This window comes from Epinephelus fuscoguttatus, linkage group LG12 (genome assembly GCF_011397635.1).
Source record: "Epinephelus fuscoguttatus linkage group LG12, E.fuscoguttatus.final_Chr_v1".
In the NCBI taxonomy this organism is placed as follows: domain Eukaryota; kingdom Metazoa; phylum Chordata; class Actinopteri; order Perciformes; family Serranidae; genus Epinephelus; species Epinephelus fuscoguttatus.
This window is the reverse complement of record NC_064763.1, coordinates 3,154,047-3,178,436: the sequence shown is the minus strand read 5'-3', so window position 1 is coordinate 3,178,436 and position 24,390 is coordinate 3,154,047. Positions and strand designations below refer to the sequence as shown.

Here is a 24,390-nt window from a genome sequence, read left to right as displayed (position 1 = left end):
ATATAGCCATACGTCTTTAAATAATAATGAAATAATATTTCTGATTTAAATTTCTGCCTGCTTGGCATCCTTCTGCCTCTCTGGCAGGCAGCATCAATTTCGCCACGGTCCTTAACCGCGCCCCCCTCTCCCCTCCCCCCGCTACCTGCCGTCTTCTGTAACGTGATGTTGCTGAGTGACAAATTGACAGTCGGGTGCCATCATCATGAAGAGGCAAAAGCCCTCTGGGGCACAGTACAAAAACAAAGAAAAGAAGAGGAGGAGAAACGTGAACGAGACCGAGGTAATGATGTGATGTGATGAACACTTCATTTAAAATGGTAGAAACACAACGTAAGTTACAGTTACTTAAGCACTTGCAAGCTAACGTCAGCTCATTAGCCGCTAATGATTAGCGGTTAGGTTTAATACTACATAACGTCAATGTTACTGCGACCTAGAGTTAATGTCAGTTAATGTCTTAGAGAAAGTTGGAAAGAAAGACTCAAAGTGTTTGGGGGAATGAATAAGCAACATAATTGAATATATTGGCCTATCTTATCTTTTAATGTTTAGTGTGCTGCTGCACAAACCACTCACTGTTTACCAACCAGGCATATATTCATATACTGTATATTTATATTTTCCAATTTTCACAGTTGTGCAATTTGTGATGTTACAGTTGCATTTTTTATATTTTGGCTGTTTGCTGTGTTTAAAATGTCATTAGATCGAGGCAGGCTGTAATGTTAGGTGCTATTATGGTTATGCCATGATGGTTTCACAATCAACAGCTATTTGATTAATATATTGTAAAAGCCCAGTTTGTCAAATATATGTATCTCCTCTTTTCAGATGCACTTGAAGTATTTGTCCCCTACCTCTGCAAATCCTGGGCCTACTAATGTAACTGCAGCCACCTCATCCACCTCAGCACCAAGTGATGCAGCCTCAAGTGCATCTCCCTCCCACACACAAACTGCCAGTGGAGAAATAAGATTATTTAGAGAATGTAGACTGTTAAAAGATTAACAAGTTTTTTTTTTATTTTTATTGTGAACTGTAAGTTAATATAATTTAAGTAATGTTCATGTTTGTTGCAATGCAACATTTGTTTAATAATTAATAAAATCATTATTAATCATTATTATCTTATCTTATCATTATTAATTAATCATTAATTAATAAAATTTTTTCAGGAAGTTTTTGAAATGTTTCTTCAGTAGTTTTTGAAAACCGAGGTTTGAACCAAACCGTGAGTCAGGGGGGAGCCAGCAAATATCTTGCCTAGGGTGCCAAATTGGTCAGGCACGGCCCTATCCTTAAGAGTTCATAGTGACACATATGGCTGCCTGCTCTGCCCAGTATTGATGCAGTTACTACCAGAGGACGTTGCATTAGCTTACACATGCAAGTCAGACTCCAGTGGTGAATGGAAGGTGCAGGACCTTATTCAATTTCTGGAAAAATAAGTACAAGGCAAAGAGAGGGCGCTTCAGCTCACCAGACCAGGAAACGCTCAGAAAGAAATCCCACCAAGCAACAGATCCTTCACCAAGCCAACATCCTTCAGTTAAAACAAACACAAAAAATGGAATACACCCTCAGCAGCTGCACTGCACACAGCAAGTATTGTTCCTCAGACTTGTATATATAATGCAACAGTGCTAGCCATAAACCAGAAGACTGTCCAGACAGTTCAGTGGCTGCACGTAAAGAGAAAACTAGGGAGGTGTTATATGTGCTTAGGCCCAAAACGCATAGCCAAATTTTGCAGAGTCAACAATGTTTCATGCGCCTTTTGTAGTCGCAGGCATCACCAGTCAGTTTGTGAACAAGGTGAAGCAAAGACAGACACAAACTGTCAAGTTTCCTAAGGTTTTGCCATGCAATATCCCCACTTGAAAGGGATGGAGTCATCTACAAAATAAGTACAAAATACAAGTATACAAAATACCAGAAAAATAAAAACCCAACATGTTTACATTACATTGCAAATTAAGTGCAAATAAAGTTACCCACTACTGTCAATTGTTTTAACATGTTGTCAGGTAAGTATGAATTTTACTTATTTTTAATATTTATTGTTACTCTACTTTTTAGTGCATTTTAACATAAACTTTGTCAATTTCAACTGTATTTAACCATTAACTATGCATTTTAACATGAATTACTTTTTAACCACAATCACATTTTATGGTCAAATTTTAATAAAGTGAAATTAGTACACAAATTACACAACTATTTATATTCAAAATATGAAATGTTTGCATTGAATATTAAAATATGAAATGCTCAAATCATGCTAATCATGCATTTAAATTGCTTAATTGCTTCTGTGATTAACACACAACACAATCAATTTTTATTTCATAAATTACCAAATTTCAAGATCAAAGTGAAACCCTCAGATGTGCTCAATACAAAAGTATCTATTAATCTTTACATATTTTACATAGTAAATTCTCACCACATTTCAATAGATTCAGGACATTAAGGGCATTAAATGGTTAACAAGCCACACATCGCTGGGCAACCAACCCTGTGGCTAAGTTAGCGCTAACACAAACAATCAGCAAGAGTCTCTGATCACAGCCTCTTACCGGCTGCCTCTCTGGTGTTTGTAGAAGCTCATGTTCTGCATGGGCTTACTGCAGGGGTTCAGACAACGAGGGAACTGTCTCTCTGCCTGCCGCTGTTTGTGTACCTGATTGTGATGATCTGCTCCTGTGATGACGTGTGCCGTTTTTTACAGTCCGGGCAGTGACTGTGCGATGGTTTCTCCTTCTGTTTTTTTGTAGTTCTTTTGCAGTTTTTGTAGTTCTTTAATTAGCACTTGTTTAAACTTCAATTTGACTTGACACCTCCCACTTGATCTTCCCATGGAAATACTGGGGAGATCACCAGCTTTAAAGGCAAACTTTGTGGTCACAAGGATTGGTTGCTGACTTTTCTTTCCATCTGTTCCTCTGCAGGTAGTAAGACGATGAGCTGCCTGACATCCCTGTGAAGGAGGGTGGCATGGATTTTCTCCTTTTTCTTTGGATGAGCTATGTTCCCTTTCAGAACTCTTGTCAAGGGAATGCAGTAGCTTGGGAAGATTCTGACATTGACGTCCCTCACAATGCCTTTTTTGTCTGGATTTGTGCCGATGACTCTGCCAAGTCTGTACTTTCCTCTTAGTGCATTCTGGTCACTTAACCAGACAGCATCCCCAACGGTGACGTTTCTCTGTGCTGTGTGCCACTTACTCCTGACAAATAATTTGGGACATGCGAGTTGGCTCCAGCTCCTCCAGAACTTGTTCACCTCAGCTTGCATTGCTCTGAGCCTTTTATAGGGATAGGTCGTGAAGTTGAAAGCCTCACAGTCCCTGCTTTGAGATGCTCGGCCGAGCAGAAGGCTGTTAGGTGTCACATACTGAACACAATCCTCCCGGCTCTGCATCCTGGCATCAATTGGTCGCTCATTTGCCAGGTAGGTGGCCATATAGAGAACTGTTTGGAACTCACTGTAGCTGAGTGAAGGTTCTCTTCCAAGACTTTGCAGTGCTCACCATTCCGGTGTGGAGAATCAGCTGTATGGATTTTCCACATCCGTGCCATTCTATTTTTGGCAGCATTTTCGTCCAGGGCTGCTTTATCCTGGCTGCCCAGGAATCTGTACATCTCCTCTAACACTGGCTTTGCTCCAATGAAATTGGTGCCTGGATCTGACCAGATTTTCCATGGATGCCTGCGGATCCCTGTAAACCTTTGGTAAGCCATCAAGAAACCTTCAGTGGATAGAGTGTTGACTAGCTCTGTATGGATGGCTCTGCTGGCCATGCAGCAGAAAACAACTCCCAGACTTTAAGCGTCACTCTTGACTTCACGTCATCTTTGATATGGTAAGGTCCAAAGAGGTCAACTGCCGTAAACTGGAAGGGTGCAGCAGGTGCTGTTCTTTCAGGAGGAAGATCACTCATTACTTGTTGACATTTCTTAGCTCTTGCCTTCCTGCAGCTCACGCAGTAATCAACAACCCTTTGAGCGATTCTCTGCCCCTTTACAATCCATGCCCTCCTTCTCATTTTGAGCAAAATTCCTGCCACTCCATCATGACTCTCACTGTGAGCTTCACGAGCTAGCAGCATCGATACCCAGGCATCATAGGGCAAGATGGGAACACCAGCGTTGTCCTCTTTAAAGCTCTGGACTCGGCCACGACATACCAACATCCCAGAAACTTGATCTGAAGACCACCAGCCGGTCTGTTGTGGTGCTTGGAAAAGACTTGCCCATTTGTGCAGCAAGAAAAATATCTCTTAAGGCATCCTCCCGCTCCTTGACTGAGATGACTCCTGTTAGGGATGCTCCCTCCCACTTTGGACTGTTCAGGGCTTGCTTTTGTCCAAGGAACCGCTTTGCAGCTCTCCAGATCCATGCTGCTGTCTTGACCAGTTGGGAGAGAAGGCCGAACCTCTTAACATCCACAAGGTTATTTATAGCTGACCCTGCCGGAGGTCTCCGTTGTTCTGCATATTTTGGTTCTTGTTTTTCCTCCTCGATTCTTGTCAGTGCAGCCACAAATGCTTTCTTTTGCAACTTGTTGATGTTTTCTCTGGCAATGGTTGCTATTTCTTTTGCTGATTTGACTGGCCAATCACTCACTGGCAAGCTCAGGAACTCTGGCCCATTTTGCCACTCTGAGTTCTCCTCCAAGTCTCTAGGGCTGGCTCCTCTGGTGATTATGTCAGCAATGTTTTGCGGTCCTGGAATCCACCACCAGTCTTGGACTCTAGTGCTGCCTTGGATCTCCTCAATCCTGTTAGCGAAGAATGTTTGATAGCCATAGCAGAGCAACCAGAGACTGTTAAGTATCACATGCCACATCATGCTGTTCTACGAGAAGATAAGGTAACTACTAAATTAAGAGTAGTATTTGATGCATCATCGCACGAGGAAGGCTGCCTATCCCTAAACAATTTCCCCCCGGGGATGAATAAAGTATTCTGAATCTGAATCTGAATCTGAAATGACAGCTTACTCACCGGACGGAACCTTAACACAAATCTGCTAGATGTGCTATCAAATTCAGACTGCATCAGATAGCCTTCACTGCAGATACAACCAAGGCATTTCTACAGATCACTTTGGCAGAGAAAGATAAAGACGCCGTCAGATTCTTGTGGCTACATGGACCTCCAACCAAAGACTGTGAAAACGAGCTGCGCATCATGAGAATGAACAGAGTGGTGTTTGGAGTCTCACCCAGCCTGTTCCTCTTAGCTGCAACAATAAGGAAACACATCAAGATGTATGAAACAGAGCAGCCCAAGACAGTGCAGGCACTGAGAGAGTCCCTGTATGTGGATTAGGGATCGACCAATAATAGGCACTGCCGATAATATCGGCCGATATTCAGCATTTTTATGATAATCGGCATCGGCCGTTTTTTCCACCGACAGCCAATAAAATACGTTTTTTAAATTAAAATACGTTTATTTTAATTAATACGCACTCCTTTGGCTCTCATGCAGCCGTCTCTCTCTGCCTGTCTGCCTGAATTCTCAGACAAGACAAGAGCACAGTTTCAGCCAAGAAGTTAGTGCATTGAAAGCTGGACAAGATGTTAGCAGAGTGTCAACAATTAGGGACGTTAAACCATTCTTAGATGAAAACAGTCGTATTTGTGTAGGAGGCAGGCTACAGCACTCCAATCTGAGCTTCAGGGAGCAACACCCATAGGTGCTGCCTACAAAACACAAGATAAGATAAGATACACCTTTATTGATCCCACAATTGAGAAATTCCAATGTTACAGCAGTCAAGGGGAAAGAGTCAGATTAAAGATTTCAAAATTTAAACCTAAAAACTTAAAACTTAAACAACTAGGCATGCAAAATAAGTATAAAAATACAAGAAACAACGATAAATAACATTAATAATGATGATGATGATGATCATAATAATAATAATAATAATAATGAGAAGTGCATAATAATGAGCAGCAGTGAATGAAAATGAGCAGTGGATAAAGGGAGCACATCTAGTGCAAGTGATTGTATGTGCAAAACAGCAGACAGCTGTGGTGTCCATAAAGTGTCCATAGTGTCAATAAAGTGTCCATGGTGCAGTTTACTGTGAGCAGTACTGGTTATGTAGTCTGACAGCAGCAGGCAGGAAGGACCTGCGATAGCGTTCCTTCACACACTTTGGGTGAATCAGTCTATCGCTGAAGGAGCTCTCCAGAGCTTTTATCTCCTCCTGCAGAGGATGGGAGTCATTAGTCCTCAGGGATGACAGCTTGGCTGTCATCCTCCTTTCTCCCACCACCTGCACAGAGTCCAGAGAGCATCCCAGGACAGAGCTGGCCTTCTTGATCAGCTTGTCCAGTCTCTTCCTATCTGCAGTCAAGACGCTACTGCCCCAGCAGACAACTCCGTAAAAGATGGCTGATGCCACCACAGTGTCAAAGACGGTCTTCAGGAGCGCCCCCTGCACTCCAAAAGACCTGGGCCGCCTCAGCAGGTAGAGTCTGCTTTGGCCTTTCCTGTATAGTGCTGTTATGTGATTAGTCCAGTCCAGTTTATTGTTAAGATGAACACCCAGGTACTTATAAGATGTCACCATCTCAATGCTCTTTCCCTGGATGTTCACTGGTTTTGGGGGGAGGAGTCTGCGCCTGCGGAAATCCACCATCAGCTCTTTGGTTTTAGCCGTGTTGATCTGAAGGTGGTTCTTAAGGTACCAGTCCACAAAGTCCTGGTTCAGTTGTCTGTACTCCCTGTCGTCTCCATCTGTGATGAGGCTGACGATGGCAGAGTCATCAGAGAACTTCTGCAGATGACAGGTGGGGGTGTGGTATGAAAAGTCTGCAGTGTAGAGGGTGAAGAGGAACGGTGTCAGCACTGTCCCCTGCGGGGCCCCCGTACTGCAGACAACCAAGTCCGATACACAGTTCTGGGTCCAGACGTACTGCGGCCGGTCCGTGAGGTAGTCCAGGATCCAGGACGTGAGGTGATTAGCCACCCCTATGTGCTCCAGTTTGTCCCTCAGAAGTGCAGGCTGTATGGTGTTGAAAGCGCTGGAGAAATCAAAGAACATGATTCTCACAGAGCTTCCGGGCTTCTCCAGGTGAGAAAGAGCTCTATTCAGGAGGAGGATGATGACACCGTCGTCCACCCCAATGCCAGGCTGGTAGGCAAAGTGCAGCGGATCCATTGAAGGGCCTACTGTGGGGTGGAGACGAGACAGGACCAGGCGCTCCAGAGTCTTCATGAGGTGTGATGTTAATGCCACCGGTCTGACGCTGCTGAAGTCCTTGGGGTGTGGAGTCTTGGGTACAGGTACCATGCAAGATGTCTTCCACAGCTGTGGTACTCTCGGGTTGAAGATGGTTTCAACTATCCCGCACAGTTGGTCTGCGCAGGACTTCAGGAGCCTGGAGCTGATGCTGTCTGGACCCGTGGCCTTCCTCGTCTTTATCTTCCTCAGCTGATCTCTCACCTGACAGGTAGTGAAGGACAAGCGGGGGCGGGGGGGCTGTGTGCTGGGGGGTGGGGGTGATGATGTGGGGGGAGGGGTGGGAGGTGGTGAAATGTCTGGGGGAGCAGGGGGTTGGGGGAGGTGTTGAAGCAGTGTGCCAGGAGTGTAGGTGGGGGAGAAGGTGAAGGTGAGGATGTGGGGGGTTGCAGCTGTGATGTCTGGGCCAGGGGAGGGGCAGACTGATCAAACCTATTGAAGAACAGATTCCGATCATTCACCCACTTCTGGTCACCTCTGGCCTGAGAGTGTGGTTGTTTGTGTCCTGAGATGGTTTTCAGACCTCTCCAGACTCCGCTGACGTCGCTCTGCTGCAGCTGTTCCTCCATTTTCTTTTTATATCCTTCCTTTCCCCACCTGATGTTTCTCTGTATCTCCTTCTGCACGGCCTTCAGCTCCTCCTTTATTTCCAGAGTTAAAACTCTCCGCTTCTCCTTCAGGAGAGCCTTTATATCTGGAGTAATTCAGGGTTTGGTTTTGGAGAAGCAGCGTACAGTCCTGGTGGGTACGGTGCTTTCCACACAGAAGTTTATGTAGTCTGTAATACATGATGTCAGTGATGATGCTGTCAGTGTCCTCCCCATGGGAATCACTGAGTACCTCACACACAATGGTTTCGAAGCAGTCTTTCAGGGCCTCCTTGGCCTCATCAGACCACCTCTTCACAGTGCGGGTGGTTGCTGGTTCTCTCTGTACCAGAGGTCTGTAAACAGGCAGAAGATGAACCAGGTTGTGATCAGCTTTTCCCAGGGGGGGCAGGGGGATGAGTGGTATGCCTCCTTGGTGCTGGCATAAAATAAATCCAGTGTTTTATTGTCTCTGGTGTGGCAGGAAACATACTGGGTGAAGGTGGGCAGGGTGGTGGATGGACAGGCGTGGTTGAAATCCCCAGAGATCAGAAGGAGGGCCTGAGGGTGCTGTGTTTGCAGCCTACTTGTAACAGAGTGGAGAATGTCACAAGCAGACTCAGCCTTTGCAGACGGGGGGACATACACTGCTACCATTATGCCATGAGAAAACTCCCTGGGTAGATAATATGGTTTCATGCCAACAGTCAGCAGCTCAATGTCCCTGCAGCAATGCTGTTCCTTGATAGTGATGTGCCCAGAGTTACACCATCTGTCATTCACAAACACATCCAGCCCTCCTCCTTTCCTCTTACGGCTGTCCGCTGTGTCGTGTCTGATGACCTGGAATCCGTCAAGCCCGGCGATCGTGTCCGGTACTTCCACGTTCAGCCATGTCTCTGTAAACACCAGCACGCTGCTCTGCCGGTACTCCCTCTGATGGCGAGTCAGCGCCGACAGCTCGCCCATCTTGTTGGGGAGCGATCTTAAGTTCCCCATAACGACGGACGGGAGGACAGGTTTGTACCATCTCCTCTGTTGTCGGCGCTGCACTCCGGCGCGCGATCCCCATCTCTGCAGCTCACTGGGAATGTCGTGCCTCTCCTTGGGCCGCACCACGGTGTGTTGTAGCGCTAACAGCTGGTCCTGGGTGTAAACAATGGAGCCACGGCTGGGCACGGGGTCCCCGCACACGATCGTATCCATAGTAAAATGGGAGAAAGACCGCTATAAAGAGCAGTCTTCATCTCCATGACAAAACAGAACATAAGTGCTAGCTACTGAAAACTCCAAATAAGAAAGTTAAAAGAAAAAGAAATTGGAAGAAGCTCAGCGGTGAGCAGGAGCTGCTGTAACAGGCGTTCGCACTGGGGGTGTCATCTTGTACTCAAGTACTCTGAATTACTGGTTCAGTACTGCCAGGAGACAGTGATGCATTCTGGGGTTAGAGATACTCTAGTGCAGATGAGAGAAAAATGCTGGGTACTGAAGGGGAGACACTTAGTGAAGAAAATGGTTTCATGTTGCTACGTATGTTTGAAACTGAAGGTGAAACCAGCAAAGCAAGTCACAGCTCCCCTACCCAGAGACCGAGTTACTGAGTCCCCACCATTTGAGATTTTGCAGGGCCATTATATGTCAAGACTAGTGGTCAATCCAAGGCATATATTGCTCTTTTCACTTGTGCTGTCACAAGGGCAGTGCATTTAGAGCTTGTGACAGATCTAACTACAGAAAGGTTTCTATTAGCCTTAAAGAGGTTCATTGCAAGGCGATGACTGTGTAAAGTTATTTACTCAGATAATGCCAAAACCTTCAAAAGAGTAGTTAAAGATCTGAGAGAACTGTGGAAGTCAGTGAGGGGATCAGAGCTCACCGAATTCTTTACCAATAAAGGGATCACCTTGAAGTTTATTGCCGAGTGAGCTGCTTGGTGGGGTGGCTTCTGGGAGAGACTAGTGAGATCTGTAAAGGCATGTTTAAAACGGGTGCTAGGGAAGGCATTACTGTGCTTTGAGGAGCTGACGACAATGCTTGCAGAAATAGAGGCTGTGTTGAACTATAGACCTCTTTCATATGTGGACAGTGCATCAACAGAGCCGCAGCCACTCACACTCTCTCACTTCCTGGTTGGAAAAAGATTAACCTCCCTACCACCAAAGACTCTGGTTCCACTCTGTCAGGCGACCAATGTGAGCAGAGAGGACATGGGCCGGCGGTGGAAATACCGGCAGAGACTCTTAACCAGCCTTTGGAATAGCTGGAGGATAGGATTACTTGAGGGACTTGAGATCAGTTCACGGGTGTAAGACCCCTATACCCACTGTGCTGAAAGTGGGAGATGTCGTACTGATTGGAGAGGACAGATTGCCCAGACAGACATCAGAATCAGAATCAGAAATACTTTATTGATCCCCGAGGGGAAATTGTTTATGTTACAGGTGCTCCTTGCAAGAGAGGAAAGATACGTGAAAATATAAGAAATTTAAACATTAGTATTAACAAATATAGAGTTAAATAAACAGGAATTATTAACAAACATAAACTTAAATAAATATATATATGTATATATACATACATATATATATATTGTAAACTGAACAAGATTATTTACACAAACAAAATATATACAGTCAGGGTGAATGGGGTTATTGCACAAGTTAGATTAAATTATTGCAGTGTGTGAAATAGTCACAGAGCCACTCAGAGGGAGGAGTTGTACAGTTTGATGGCCACAGGCAGGAATGATTTCCTGTGGCGCTCAGTGGTACATCTTGGTGGTATGAGTCTCCCACTGAAAGTACTCCTGTGCCTGACCAGCACATGGTGGAGTGGGTGTGTGACATTGTCCAAGATAGTTCGTAGCTTAGACAGCATCCTCCTCTCTGACACCACCATCAGAGAGTCACACTCCGTTCCCACGACGTCACTGGCCTTGCGGATCAGTTTGTTGAGTCTGTTGGCGTCCGCCACCCTCAGCCTGCTGCCCCAGCACACAACAGCATAGAGGATAGCACTGGCTACCACAGACTCATAGAAAATCCTGAGCATAGTCCGGCAGATGTTGAAGGACCTCAGTCGCCTCAGAAAATAGAGACGGCTCTGGCCCTTCCTGTAGAGAGCATTAGTGTTCTTAACCCAGTCCAATTTATTGTCCATGTGTACCCCCAGGTACTTATAGTCCTCTACAGTGTCCACACTGACCCCCTGGATGGAAACAGGGGTCACCGGTGTCTTGGTCCTCCTCAGATCCACCGCCAGTTCCTTTGTCTTTGCCACATTGAGCTGCAGATGGTTCTGCTCACACCATGTGACAAAGTTATCCACAACAGCCCTGTACTCATCCTCATCACCCTTGGTGATACATCCAACTATAGCAGAGTCATCAGAAAACTTCTGAAGATGGCAGGTCTCAGTGCGATAGCTGAAGTCCGTGGTGTAGAGGGTGAAGAGGAAGGAGAGAGGACAGTCCCTGCGGGCCCCAGTATTGCTGACCACTCTGTCTGACACACAGTGTTGCAAGCGCACATACTGTGGTCTGCCAGTCAAGTAATCTACAATCCAGGACACCAGGGGGGCATCCACCTGCATTGCTGTCAGCTTGTCACCCAGTAGAGCTGGACGTATGGTGTTGAACGCACTAGAGAAGTCAAAAAACATGACCCTCACAGTGCTCACCGGCTTATCCAAATGGGTGTAGACACGGTTGAGCAGGTAGATGATGGCGTCCTCAACTCCAAGTCGGGGCTGATAGGTGAACTGGAGGGGGTCCAAAAGTGGCTTGACCATGGGCCGGAGCTGCTCCAAGACAAGTCTCTCCAGGGTCTTCATGATGTGGGAGGTCAATGCCATGGGTCTGTAGTCCTTGGAGCCACTGGGAAGCGACGTCTTAGGCACAGGAACGAGGCAGGATGTCTTCCACAGCAAGGGGACCCTCTGGAGACTCAGGCTCATGTTGAAGACATGCTGAAGTACTCCACATAGCTGGGGGGCACAGGCTTTGAGCACCCTGGGGCTGACACCATCAGGGCCTGCAGCCTTATTTGAGTGGAGTCTCATCAGCTGTCTTCTCACATGGTCAGCAGGGAAGCACACTGTGGAGGTGACGACACGTGGGGGAGGGGTGTAGTCCTCATGATGGAGAGAGCAGTCAGTGTGACCACGGGGGGAGGAGGTGTGAGGAGGAGGAGGAGGGGGGGTCAAGCAGGAGGGTGTTGAGGTGTGAGAGGGAGGAGTGGGGGAAGAGGGTGGAGTGGGAGATGGTTGACCAAGACAGACAGCAGAAGAGTCGGGGGATGGGCAGGTCCAGCAGTGTCAAATCTGTTAAAAAACAGATTCAGTTCATTGGCCCTGTCCACGCTGCCTTCAACTCCTCTGTGGTTGTTGGTCCTGAAGCCAGTGATGGTCCTCATTCCACTCCAGACCTCTCTCATGTTGTTCTGCTGGAGTTTCCTCTCCAGCTTCCTCCTGTACCTCTCCTTAGCCTCCCTTATCTTCATCTTCAGCTCCCCCTGTATTGTTCTCACCTCCCTGTCACCAGCTCTGAAGGCCCTCTTCTTTGCATTTAGGATGGCTTTGATGTCCTTTGTTACCCACGGTTTGTTATTTGGGTAACAATGGACAGTCCTGGCTGGGACAGTGGAGTCCACACAGAAGCTGATGTAATCCGTGATGCATTCTGTGAGCCCGTCGATGTCCTCCCCATGTGGCTCACAGAGTGCCTGCCAGTCTGTCACACCAAAACAGCCCTGCAGTGACTCATAAGCCTCCTCCGACCATCTCCTCACTGTCCTCATGGTCGCAGGCTGGCTCTTGACTAGTGGTACATAGCAGGGGTTGAGGTGCACCAGGTTGTGGTCTGACCTACCCAGAGGGGGGAGGGGGGAGCAGCTGTATGCATCTTTGGCGTTTGCATACAGCAAGTCCAGTGTCCTCTCCTCTGTGGTAGGGCAGCTCACATACTGTGTGAATGTGGGTAATGTTGTTGCCATGGTGACATGGTTGAAGTCACCCGAGATAGCTATGAAGGCACTCGGGTGTTTAGTCTGCAGGCGGGCTATGGCGGAGTGAATGACGTCACATGCCGACGTCGGGTTGGCAGAGGGGGGGATGTAAACAGTCACAATAATGGCATGTGAAAACTCCCTGGGCAAATAATACGGCCTGAGTCCAACAGCAAACAGTTCAATGTCCGGGCAACAGATTCGTTCTTTAATAGAAATATGGTCAGGACTGCACCAGCGGTTATTTACTAGAACAGCAAGCCCCCCTCCTTTTACACGCTCTCGGTGCAGTCGGTCGGCCCGAACAGTCTGAAAGCCGCTGATGGAGACGTTGTTGTCGGGAATGTCCTGGTGAAGCCATGTCTCAGTGAAGCACATCAGACTACATTCCCGGTACTCCTTCTGACTTTTGGCGACCGCTGTCAGCTCGTCCATCTTATTTGCCAGTGACCTCACATTGCCCATGATGAGAGAGGGGAGACACGGCTTATATCTTCTCTTCTCCGTAAGCCTCCGTTGTCTCAACCCTGCTTTTTTCCGCTGCTGTTTACTTCCTCCCCTGCATCCTCTGTGTGTTTTCCTCCACAGTTCAGCTGGTATCTCCGATGTTCCGGCCGCCAAGCCAGCCGGCCTCAGCGCGATCAGCTGATCTCTGGAGTAAACAATGCGGCCATGAAGTTGTTGCGCAATGGTGCCGGGTCCGAATGAAATAAGTAATTCCAGGGTGAGGAAAACGAGTACAACTCTCTCAGTCAGCATGTTTTGAGAGGGCGCAGTTTCAAAATTACAATCACAAAAAGCAAGCACAAATACCAAACTTAATAAAGCAAAAAAAAGTAAGAAAACTGAGAAAAACGAGCAGGAGCGACTGCAACAGGCTGCACGCGCGGGCGCATGTGCACTAGATGGACATGGAAAATGGGCAGAATAACTGAACTGTTTCCAGGCAGAGATGGACTTGTTCGTTTCCTGTGCTGTTCGCACATCTGCGGGCAGTTTGTTGAGGAGCGGTGTTCAAGTGATGTATCCTTTAGAGATTGTTTAAAGTGATGGACTGAGTATTGATGAACATTTGTTCATCGGGCGGGAGTGTTAAGAAATGTTAAAGGAGAGGTTGCTTTTTTTTACAACCTGGACCTTATTTCTGGCATTAAATATGGTTGTTTACTCACCCAGATAAGTTTGGTGTTGTTTGGAGTCCTTCGGAAGATATTTAGATCCGCGAGAGCCACGTACATCCATATAGTGGGAATGATCAGGGCACCGACAATGAGGTTCTAAATAACACATTATCTGCCGCGAAACTCGTTTATTTCACCAATATGTTATACTGACCTACTAACCTCTGCAAAAAAAAAAAAAAAAAAAAAAAAAACAGAGGCAATTCGTAAAGACAATCCTCCTTACCACCGAAACGGTCACCTTTCTGTTTCTCACTTTTTGTCATAGAGCACTATGCAATAATAAATTCACGTTTTGCATAAGAAGTGCCTCTGCTTGTTGTGCAGTGTGCAGGCCGTTCTACACAAGTGATGAGAAGAAACTAAGAAATGTAAATTCTCATAGTTATTTACTACAATTTATACATGTGTGTAGGCTACTTAATCAATCGAAGTTGCCCGTTCGGTCCTGCAGGCTTTGGCTGGGTCTTCCAGTTTACTTTCGGGATATGAGAAAAACAGCCCGGTTGATCATAGAAGTGAAATCCTCTGTAGTTGTGAGACAGTCATTTCTGGAGACTTCCAGACGTGTATCTCCTGGCCTCAAATCCCACTCGGAACAACAAAGGCATTCCTCCTCTGTTGGCATAGTGGAACATTGTCCACAAGAACACCACCATTTAGCATCTATTCTTGGACGTGCAGTGGTTTGTTGTTCTCTGGCCAGCTGTTCCTCTCTCTGCCTCCACATCCTCCTTTCAAAGAGCTCCTCATCCGTATGCTCTGGCTCAAAACGGTAAGGACATCCATCATATTCAAAGTCGTCGTCCACAACCCTTTAAAATCTGACAAATATTCAGCCATGTTTCAAAAAACTAACAGTAGCAAATTCCAGTTGTAAACAGAGCCGTGCTGCGGGTGTGCGGCGGCGCGTGCACCTGGATGACATCATCCAGGTCAGAGGTTAGTAGGTCAGTATAAATGACCCGGATGATGATGACAAGCAACTCTAGCGATTCATAAAAACATACTGGTGAAATGAACGAGTTTTGCGGCAGATAATGTGTTATTTAGAGCCTCATTGTCGGTGCCCCAATCATTCCCACTATATGGATGTACACGGCTCTCGCGGATCTAAATATCTTCCGAAGGACTCCAAATGACACCAAACTTATCTGGGTGAGTAAACAACCGTATTTAATGCCAGAAATAAGGTCCAGGTTGTAAAAAACGGAACTTTCCCTTTAAGTTAAATAAATAAGTAAATTCATGGTCAGTTAAAAGGGCAAGTATTTACAGTTGAAAATGTTGCTATTTACAATATTTACATGTCACAAGGAAAGAGAATATTGTATTTAACCAGAGATTTCATTTCCTTTGAAAGCTTTGAGTTGAACTACTTTAAATGCTTTTATTTTGAAAGTCCAGACAGGAAGTAGTGAAGTAACGTGCCAAGATGTCGGCTAAAGGCCTACTGTTTCATCCTCCTGCTAATGTTTGTAAGAAGCAGCTAATCTGCTAATAAAAGCTGACTTTACAGTTTCTACGCTTTCCTCCTTGAAAGAAGCTCCAACTACACATCAGTCTCCTCAGTAGAGGAGGGACAGAGAGCAGAATAAATGGAGAGGGAGATGCTGGTAGAGAGATTGTGTTTGTTGATAGATATTGTTAATGTCACTTATTATGCTTCTGTGCATTGATAGCTCTTTTTTATTCTGTTTTTGCTTTATGTTGAGGAGGGCCATGCATGATTATCTATCCATCTGTCTGTCTGTCTGTATGCTAAAAAAAGTGGATTGGTTCCTTGCTGCTAAAAATATGGCCCACTGACATTATCTGATTTTTAAAATCCGGCCCAGTTGAAACTGTAATTGAATAGCCCTGACCTAAAGATTGTATTGTTTTATTTTTGTGATGTTACGACTTTTTTTTTTTTTTTTGAAAAAGCAATATTTGCCTGGGGCAGCACGGTGGTGTGGTGGTTAGCACTGTCGCTTCACAGCAAGAGGGTTGCCGGTTTGATCCCGGGTGTGGGAGCCGTTCTGTGTGGAGTTTGCATGTTCTCCCCGTGTCAGCGTGGGTTCTCTCCGGGCACTCCGGCTTCCTCCCACAGTCCAAAGACATGCAGATTGGGGACTAGGTTAATTGGTAACTCTAAATTGTCTGTAGGTGTGAATGTGAGCGTGAATGGTTGTTTGTCTCTATGTGTCAGCCCTGTGATAGTCTGGTGACCTGTCCAGGGTGTACCCTGCCTCTCGCCCGATGTCAGCTGGGATAGGCTCCAGCCCCCCCGCGACCCTCAAGAGGATGAAGCGGTTAGAAGATGAATGAATGAATGAATATTTGCCTGTAATTTTGGAATTTCTTTTTCTCTCTCTTTCTCGAAAATAGTATCGAGTACTAAGGATAGACCGATCCATCGGCTGGCCGATATATCTGGCCGATATTTGCGTTTTTTACTTGTATCGGCATTGGCCGATAAGTGCGTGGGTTCGCGGATTTATTTTTCCCTGGCATGATTTACAGACAGGCATCCACGGGCAGCTCTGTGTTGCCGGAAGACCCTGCAGCGCACATGCAGCGTTACCCCTCCCCCACTGATAGAGTGGTGAAAGCAGCCCTGGAAGCTGCTTCAGGACAACAGTAAGTTTTAAACTTTCAAAGCCTCTAACTGTTAAACTTAGTTGAAATATTGCCACCCACTTTAAAATTTGAAACATGAATGCGAAGTGCATGTAATACACGTGCTTGCAAATATAGTTATTAAGTTTGTGGGTCAGAAAAACGGGAATGCTGCTGAATGCTTCGTCTTTAACTGCTTACCATTGTATTTAGGGAGCTGTAGATGTAGTTGTAGGCTATTATGTACTGCTGTTACAAACACTGGTTTAAGGATTAAGTAATGTCAACATTGTCAATTCAGTTCCGTGGTGTTTGTAGGAGTTTAATTCAGCGAACACCAGGCTGAGGTTTAGATGCATGTCGTGTGTGTGTGTATCTCTCTCTCTCTCCCCCGGAGCAGGGCGGAGCAGCCATTGCGCGGATATCAGAGGTCTTTAGCGTGCACTAGAAGAACTTTTATGATGAGAGAAATGTTTTATATGTAGTACTAATTGTGTCAATGTTTAGTAAAAACGTGTTTAGAGGCGTTTGCTGTCGTTATCAACTCAGCCTTGGTGGAGTTTTTCAGTCAGCGTGGTGGTGGGGGGGGGGGGGGGGGGGGGGTCTCACTTACTGGGGAGGAGCAAATCAAGCACTCAATGACAACTTTTCAGGTTTATTGTTTTCTCTTAAACTATTTAAATGTGTGACAAAGGACATTTTGTGATGAGTAGATTATACCTGTCTTTTAATGTCAGCAAGCAATGCATCATCAAGGCTGTGTTGTAGATATTGATGGAAGGGTGATGATATTGGGTGATATGAATGTAAGATGATGCAAAAAGATTGATACTGATTGATACTAATCTGTGTTTTTATTTATTCTTTATAGAGATGGCTGAACGCAAAAATCCAGTGTGGCAACACTTCACTGAGCCCACTTCAGGGAAGGCTCGGTGTGCCATATGCAACTCATTGGTGAGCATGGGGGCTGAAAAAGGAAAAGGTAAAAATACCTCAAACGTGTGGAGCCACCTGAAACGTCACCACCTTGAGGCCTACAGTGAAGCAGTAAAAGAAAGGGATGAAAGAGGAGCAGCAGCCAGTTCTACACAGCCTACTGTTGTACAGATGTCAACCAGGTACACCAGGTCAAAAAAGGTGGATCTTGCCATAGTTGAGATGATTGCAACAGACAATCAACCATTTACAGTTGTCTCTGGTGTTGGTTTTAAAAGGTTGGTGGCATTGCTGGAGCCCAGATACTCCCTTAAAACTGACAAGTATTATCGCACTGACCTTTTTGAAGATGTACACACTAAGGTAGAGAACAAAATCAAGGAGTTGGTCACGTCGGACAATGCAGGTCCTTATTTGGCATTTACAACGGACTGTTGGTCTGGGGAGACAGAATCCCTTATGAGCCTGACCTGCCATTTCATTGACAAAGATTGGCAAATGAAACAAATTGTCCTCAATGTTAAAGCCATGGATGGCTCTCACACAGGTGAATACATAAGTGATATGTTCCTCAGTCTGCTGAAGCACTGGGACATCGAAACAGAGAGAGTTGTGCTTGTGCTTCGTGATAGTGGTGCCAACATGATCAAAGGGATGAGGCTCGCCAAACTACCTGATCTCAGCTGCAGTGCTCACACACTTCAGCTGGTGGTGAACGATGGGATCAGCAGCCAGCGAGCAGTGGCAGACATCGTTGCCAAATTGAAATCTTCTGCTACCCATTTTAACCATTCAGTGCTGGCCGAACAGCGTTTGAAGAACATTCAAAAAGAGCTTGACCTCCCCCAGCACAGAATAATCCAGTCGGTGCCAACACGCTGGAACTCCACTCTTCACATGTTGGAGAGCATGCTGGAGCAGAAGCGGGCACTTAATGTATATGCAGGGGAACATGGAAAAATATCTGTCTTAACAGCAGATCAGTGGGCTCTTGTGGACAATCTGATTGCCACACTGAGCCCACTTGAACAGATTACACTCGAAATGAGTAGATCTGACTCCACAATTTCATGCATCATTCCCTGCATCACAGTGCTGAAAATGTTGCTGGAAGCTGAAGGTGCCAAAACAAGAGGAATCGGAACACTCCGAGAGACTATGCTGAACAGCCTAAAGGCCAGATTTGAGAAGGCAGAGAAAACAAGATGCTTGGTCCTTGCAACACTGCTAGATCCTCGTTACAAGGGTCATGCCTTGGCTCCTGGCACACTGAGGAATGCAAAGGACTGGATCAAGGAAGAGCATGCCACTCTGTCTGAGGCTGCAAAACAGAAAAGTGCTTCCTCAGAAGGTCAAGGCCAAGAAGATCCAAAACGGAAAAGGGCAGAGGAAGAAGAGGAGGAAGCCACTGGTCCATCAGACATGCTTGAGCAGATGTATGCCAACCTTCTTGGGGCACATGGACCAACCCCAGATGAGACTGATGAGGAGGAGCAGCAGTTTACTCAGCAGCTGGATCAATACTTAAGGGAGCTGCTGATTGACAGGCAGAAGGGCCAGCTAGTTGAATGGTGGAAACAGAATGCATCCCGATTGCACCTTCTAGCACCACTTGCCAGAAAGTTTCTCAGTCCACCCCCCTCCTCTGTTCCCAGTGAGAGGGTATTCAGTGAGGTCAGCCAGATATATGAGAAGAAGAGGTACAGGCTGACAGGAGAGAATGCAGAGCGCCTCTGTTTCCTCCAGTATAACCTACAGCTCCTAAACTGGGATTATTAAGAACTTTCAGTGAGGGATGTGTGGGGTAACTAAAGAGTATTAGAAGTGGGCCAAAGTGCATATTATGCACAATTCTTTATTTCTTTTTATGTTGTTTTTTGTTTTGTTTTGTATTGCTGTTTACACTTTCCTTATCTTAGGAGAGCCATTTGCACTTTAAAATTAAGTATTGTGCAATGTGCACACTATGCTGCTTGTTCCTTACTACTGTGTGCAATACTTCAGTTGTTTTAATGATGCCTAAATATTTGTTTTATTTTATTTTTTAGACATTACTTGAATAATTAAAAGCACCAAACACTTTTGTTCATTTGAAAGTATGTGTGGTAAAGTTGAACAAAGCTGAATCCTACTGTGTACAGTAGTTGTTTTATTTATGCTTAAGTTAAAATATTTTTTTATTTTATTTCATAGACATTACTTGAATAATTAAAAGCACCAAACACTTTTTGTTCATTTGAAAGTATGTGTGGTAAAGTTGAACAAAGCTGAATCCTACTGTGTACAGTAGTTGTTTTACTTATGCTTAAGTTAAAATATTTTTATTTTATTTCTTAGACATTCCTTGAATAATTAAAAGCACCAAACACTTTTTGTTCATTTGAAAGTATGTGTGGTAAAGTTGAACAAAGCTGAATCCTATTGTGTACAGTAGTTGTTGTTTTATTTATGCTTAAGTTAAAATATTTTTTATTTTATTTCTTAGACATTACTTGAATAATTAATAGCACCAAACACTTTTTTTTTCATTTGAAAGTATGTGTGGTAAAGTTGAACAAAGCTGTTGAATATTTTTTACTGTTCAATAAATGTTTCTTATTTTAAACTTGAGACCTGTAATATTTGTTATCATTGTGTTATTTTTTTGATGTAAATTGAGGGAGCAAAAGCAGTATCGGCCCCAAATATCGGCTCAAGAAAATCGGCAGTCCATAATCGGTCATCGGCTAAGGGTGATGGAAAAAAATCGGTATCGGCATCGGCCCTAACAAATCCATATCGGTCTATCCCTAAATATAGTAGGGGGTCCCTGCTCCATCAGTTTGGGGGTCCTAGGCCTGAAAAACGTTGAAGACCTCTGGTCTAGGGACCTGTCCAGGTTTACCCTGCCTCTCGCTTAATGACAGCTGGGATAGGCTGTCACTGTCATGTCAAAGTGTTCCATATTTTCTGTGTGTGTCCTGGCTACTCTTGCGTTAAAAAAAATGTAAAACTAGCAGAGTAGTCTTCTGAGGAGGAGGTCTATGACTCGCTAAATAATAAGCACTCGCGGAGATCTTTCCAGGTTCAAAAAGGGTGGTGAATTTATTTACATAAACAAAAATAATCTCTGTGGTTGACTTCATACAATAAACAAAACAAAAGGTTAATTTAGCGGTAGATAAAATGTCTCACTCCTCACTCTTTCAACACAAAAAGCCAACAGTGGAGGACCCAGCTGTACTCTATCCTTAATCATAGGAGGAGGAGGACCGTGAGCTGGCAGAAATCTGTAATATATAATCTACCACTTCCAGTAATTAATCAACATTATTACCAGCATTATTTCGATTTCCAAAAAATTAATAAATATGAAAAAATATGAATTGGCTCCAACACCACTGCTACAACAGATCTGATCTTATGAGCTGCACTGCTTCGAATCCGATTGTGCATTATACCACTGGGTAGTCCGCTGAAATAAATTCACCTCAAAACAACTGAATGATGCTTTGACCCGCAGGATATTCTAATGTCTTTACTGTGTTCTCTCTGTGATTTCCCCGAAAAATACACCAATTGAAGCTGACAGAATGAGAGCAGTTACTATATGTCGTTATCACGTGAACAGTGGGGGGAGGAGGGGAGGTGGACACTTAGCGTTCCATCTCTGCTGTGAATGATTTATTTAAAAAAAACTTTTACATTTTATCTAAATCACGTTATTTCCAAAAATCTCATTTGGCAGTAGATGCATTGGAAATTGTAAGTTTCTGTTTCTTTTTTTTTCACGCTTGTCTGATAAAACTCGTGGAGACATTAATTCAAATAAATGACATATTTATCTAAATCCTGCAGAGCTCCGCTGGTGCAGGTTTCATTGAAGGGGCCCTGCCTTCACTTCCAGCAAATCGTGTGCAAAGCATTGTGGGGATTTTATACCCGCGGAGGATCCACACATGCATCCTTGGAATTTCTCTGAAAGAAGGACCCAGTCCTCGGTGAAACTATGAAGGATCCCTGACATTGAAACAGTCCTGCCTTTAATTATTGTTGTTAATGGCGTAGCTTCCTTCAAATTCGGCCATTTGAGGATCCTTCCTTGACTTTGGAAAACACCCGGTGGCTGCCATCTTGCATTGGTGATGTCATTCGGAGCCAGTCTGCACAGCGACTCACAGTAGATTTCCTGCTGTTTGACCAATCAGGAGCAGTGCTATTGATTACCAGTACTAGATCAGCAATTGCAGCTATCAATCATGATGTCAAACCTCCTTTTTATAGCAGTGAAAAAACTATTCATAACCCCAAAAAATGAACACTTGGGGTGACCAGTAGCTCAGTGGGTAGAGTCAATACTACATTTCTGCAGCAAAGGAGGCTGCACTTTCAGGACTACAGTTCTAGGATCCTTTTTTTCCCGCCACAGCACCAACTGCTGATTTGAATGACCACAGAAGTGCAAACAAAACAGTATTCCATCGAAATACTCTCTCTTACAGTTTTAAAGGTTTATTCTACCAACATACAACTTTCTGTTTCATTATTTATAGTTTTAAGGTTCATTCCACCTAAGTACTACTTTCTGCCAAGTACTTGTGGTTTTAAAATTCTGCTTTGCCTTGCAATTCAACTTGGTTGCTAAGACTTGAAATTTGTTTAATTTGCAGAACTTGTTCATTGTATTAAGCTTAGTTTGTGTCCCTGAAATCATTTCATATAAGCTATATATTAACATGAAAGAATTAAACATGCGGTAATATGTAGTGCAGACCTGCAGAAAAGGCAGTAAAATACCTGCTAAAAATGCGAAACATCTCATCTGACATTACATAACTATGTCAAAATGAAGCCTGGTAACATGTATTTTGGGGTAAACAGGCAGTCAGCACAGTTACAGGTCATCATCTTTTGAAGTTGGCTAGAATTAATTATTGTAGTCAATAAGCCAACAATTAATAAATGGCACCTACTTGGGGTTGCCTAATCATGCTATGGTTAACGTTAAACAAATGAATGCACTAAAATCACAATTACACCCTAAAGAAAGACGAGGACAATAGTGAAATTTGACTTGTTAATATTACTTGGCAAAAGCAGATGTTGTATAACGCCACTTTCAACATATATCATGGCAATTAACTGTCACTGTGTGACCATAACCACCTGTATAATTAACCCCGTGTTGATGGTGAAATTAACAGAATAGGCCTATAGGCTAAATAAGGGGGGCCTTAACCGAAACGTCCATGGGGTGTCCATGTAGCTAAACAAACAGGCTAATGCAGTTGCAGCAAACTATCATAAGCTTGTCATTATTAGCTAATGTTAAGTAAATTTATTGCATACTTCGGCAAGCCGCTGTTAACTTTCTGATCCAGTTTGAGACTACGGACTTATTTTTAACATTAAACAAATGAAACTGTTTTCACCTTCAGGAATCACACTTGTTTGTTGTCTGTCTGAAATCTTGAAATGCGGTCCTTGGTTGTCCAATTCGGTAAGTGGCGATGTGGTGAAAAACTAGGGTCCTAGAATTGCGGCCCTGGAATTGCGGTCCTGAAACTGTAGCCTACCTTACTGCAGCTATACCCACTTGGTAGACTGGGTGTTTCATGTATGAAGGCAGTGTCCTTGTTACAGCAGCAGCAGGTTTAATTTCAGCCCACAGTCCTGTGGTGCTTGCCATCCCCTCTCTCTCCCATTTTCACACATAAAGTGTATGTATGTATATGAGATCATTTTGATCAAAGTAATGCAAAAGTGGTGTATTAAGTAACTTTTTGCTCTACACAGAGTAATATTTTAAAGTAGCTTATTACCTTCAAATGAAGGTAACGAGTAATATGTAATTTATTACATTTTGAGAGTGCCCAACACTGGAAACAGCAACTCACTTGATGTGGGTTTTTAATCAAAATGACTTTTATGTGACCCTTGGTGTTCTTCAAAATGTTTTGATACACTGTGTCAGTAGTCATATTAGTGCACCAGATATACAAATATGGATCTGAAATCTCAGATCCAATTGTCTGATTTGTCAGAAACAGCCCTCATGGAGTTGTTCCTGTGTGTTTGCAGGATGAGTTGTGGAAGATCCAGGAAAAGCTGGAGTGTTTCTTCGGAGCCTTGGTGGGCTCTAATGTCTACATCACACCACAGGAGTCCCAGGGCCTTCCACCTCACTATGATGATGTTGAGGTAAGACAGTGAATCCATGACTGGACTCACTCAACAGCCAAAACTTCTCTATCTATCTATCTATCTATCTATCTATCTATCTATCTATCTATCTATCATAACTTAACTACCTAAGCCCAGTAACACAAATGAGAATTTGCCTCAGAGGGCTTTACAGTGTATGACATCCCTCTGTCCTTTGGACCCTCACAGCGGATAAGGAAAAACTCCCCCCAACAAAACGCTTTAACTAGAAACCTCAGAGTAACTGAGGAGGGATCCCTCTTCCAGGATGGACAGACGTGCAGTAGATGTCGTACAGAACAGATCAACATAATAAATTAACAGTAATCCGTATGCAAAATGATACATGAAGACAGACAGAGAGCGATGCACGAAAGACAGTAGTGACAGTAGCTTACAACAACATTAATTTAAGTAATATTATTGTAGTAATAACTATGGCTATTGTGGTACAACATGTTTTTGGTATATTAATATATCATAGTATATGTATGTGACCAATGATAGCATCAGGCAGGACCACGGCAGCAGCACAACCACACACGTCACACTATTGAGGCACCACTTCAATATACGTTAACCTGCGAGACAGTGGAGCACAAAGGCTCCGGAGAAGAGTAAGTGACATGCA

The 24,390-nt window shown here is 44.4% G+C and overlaps 2 protein-coding genes across 6 annotated transcripts in view; both read left to right on the top strand.

The window, feature by feature from the left end:
• riox2 (ribosomal oxygenase 2) overlaps positions 1 to 24,390 on the top strand; it is a 130,053-nt gene that overhangs the window by 9,426 nt on the left and 96,237 nt on the right. For all 5 annotated transcript variants that reach the window (XM_049591557.1, XM_049591555.1, XM_049591556.1 and 2 more), the window contains exon 3: positions 23,637 to 23,756. In XM_049591557.1, coding sequence (XP_049447514.1) covers positions 23,637 to 23,756 — 120 coding nt within the window. The remainder of the gene's footprint in view (positions 1 to 23,636; positions 23,757 to 24,390) is intronic.
• LOC125897970 (zinc finger BED domain-containing protein 4-like) lies at positions 17,265 to 19,554 on the top strand. The gene has a single exon (XM_049591532.1). The coding sequence runs from the start codon at positions 17,511 to 17,513 to the stop codon at positions 19,353 to 19,355; it is 1,845 nt and encodes a 614-aa protein (XP_049447489.1). The 5' UTR covers positions 17,265 to 17,510; the 3' UTR covers positions 19,356 to 19,554.

Excerpts from the sequence above, each read along its gene's own strand:
- LOC125897970 (XM_049591532.1), top strand. The coding sequence starts at position 17,511 with ATGGCTGAACGCAAAAATCCAGTGTGGCAACACTTCACTGAGCCCACT.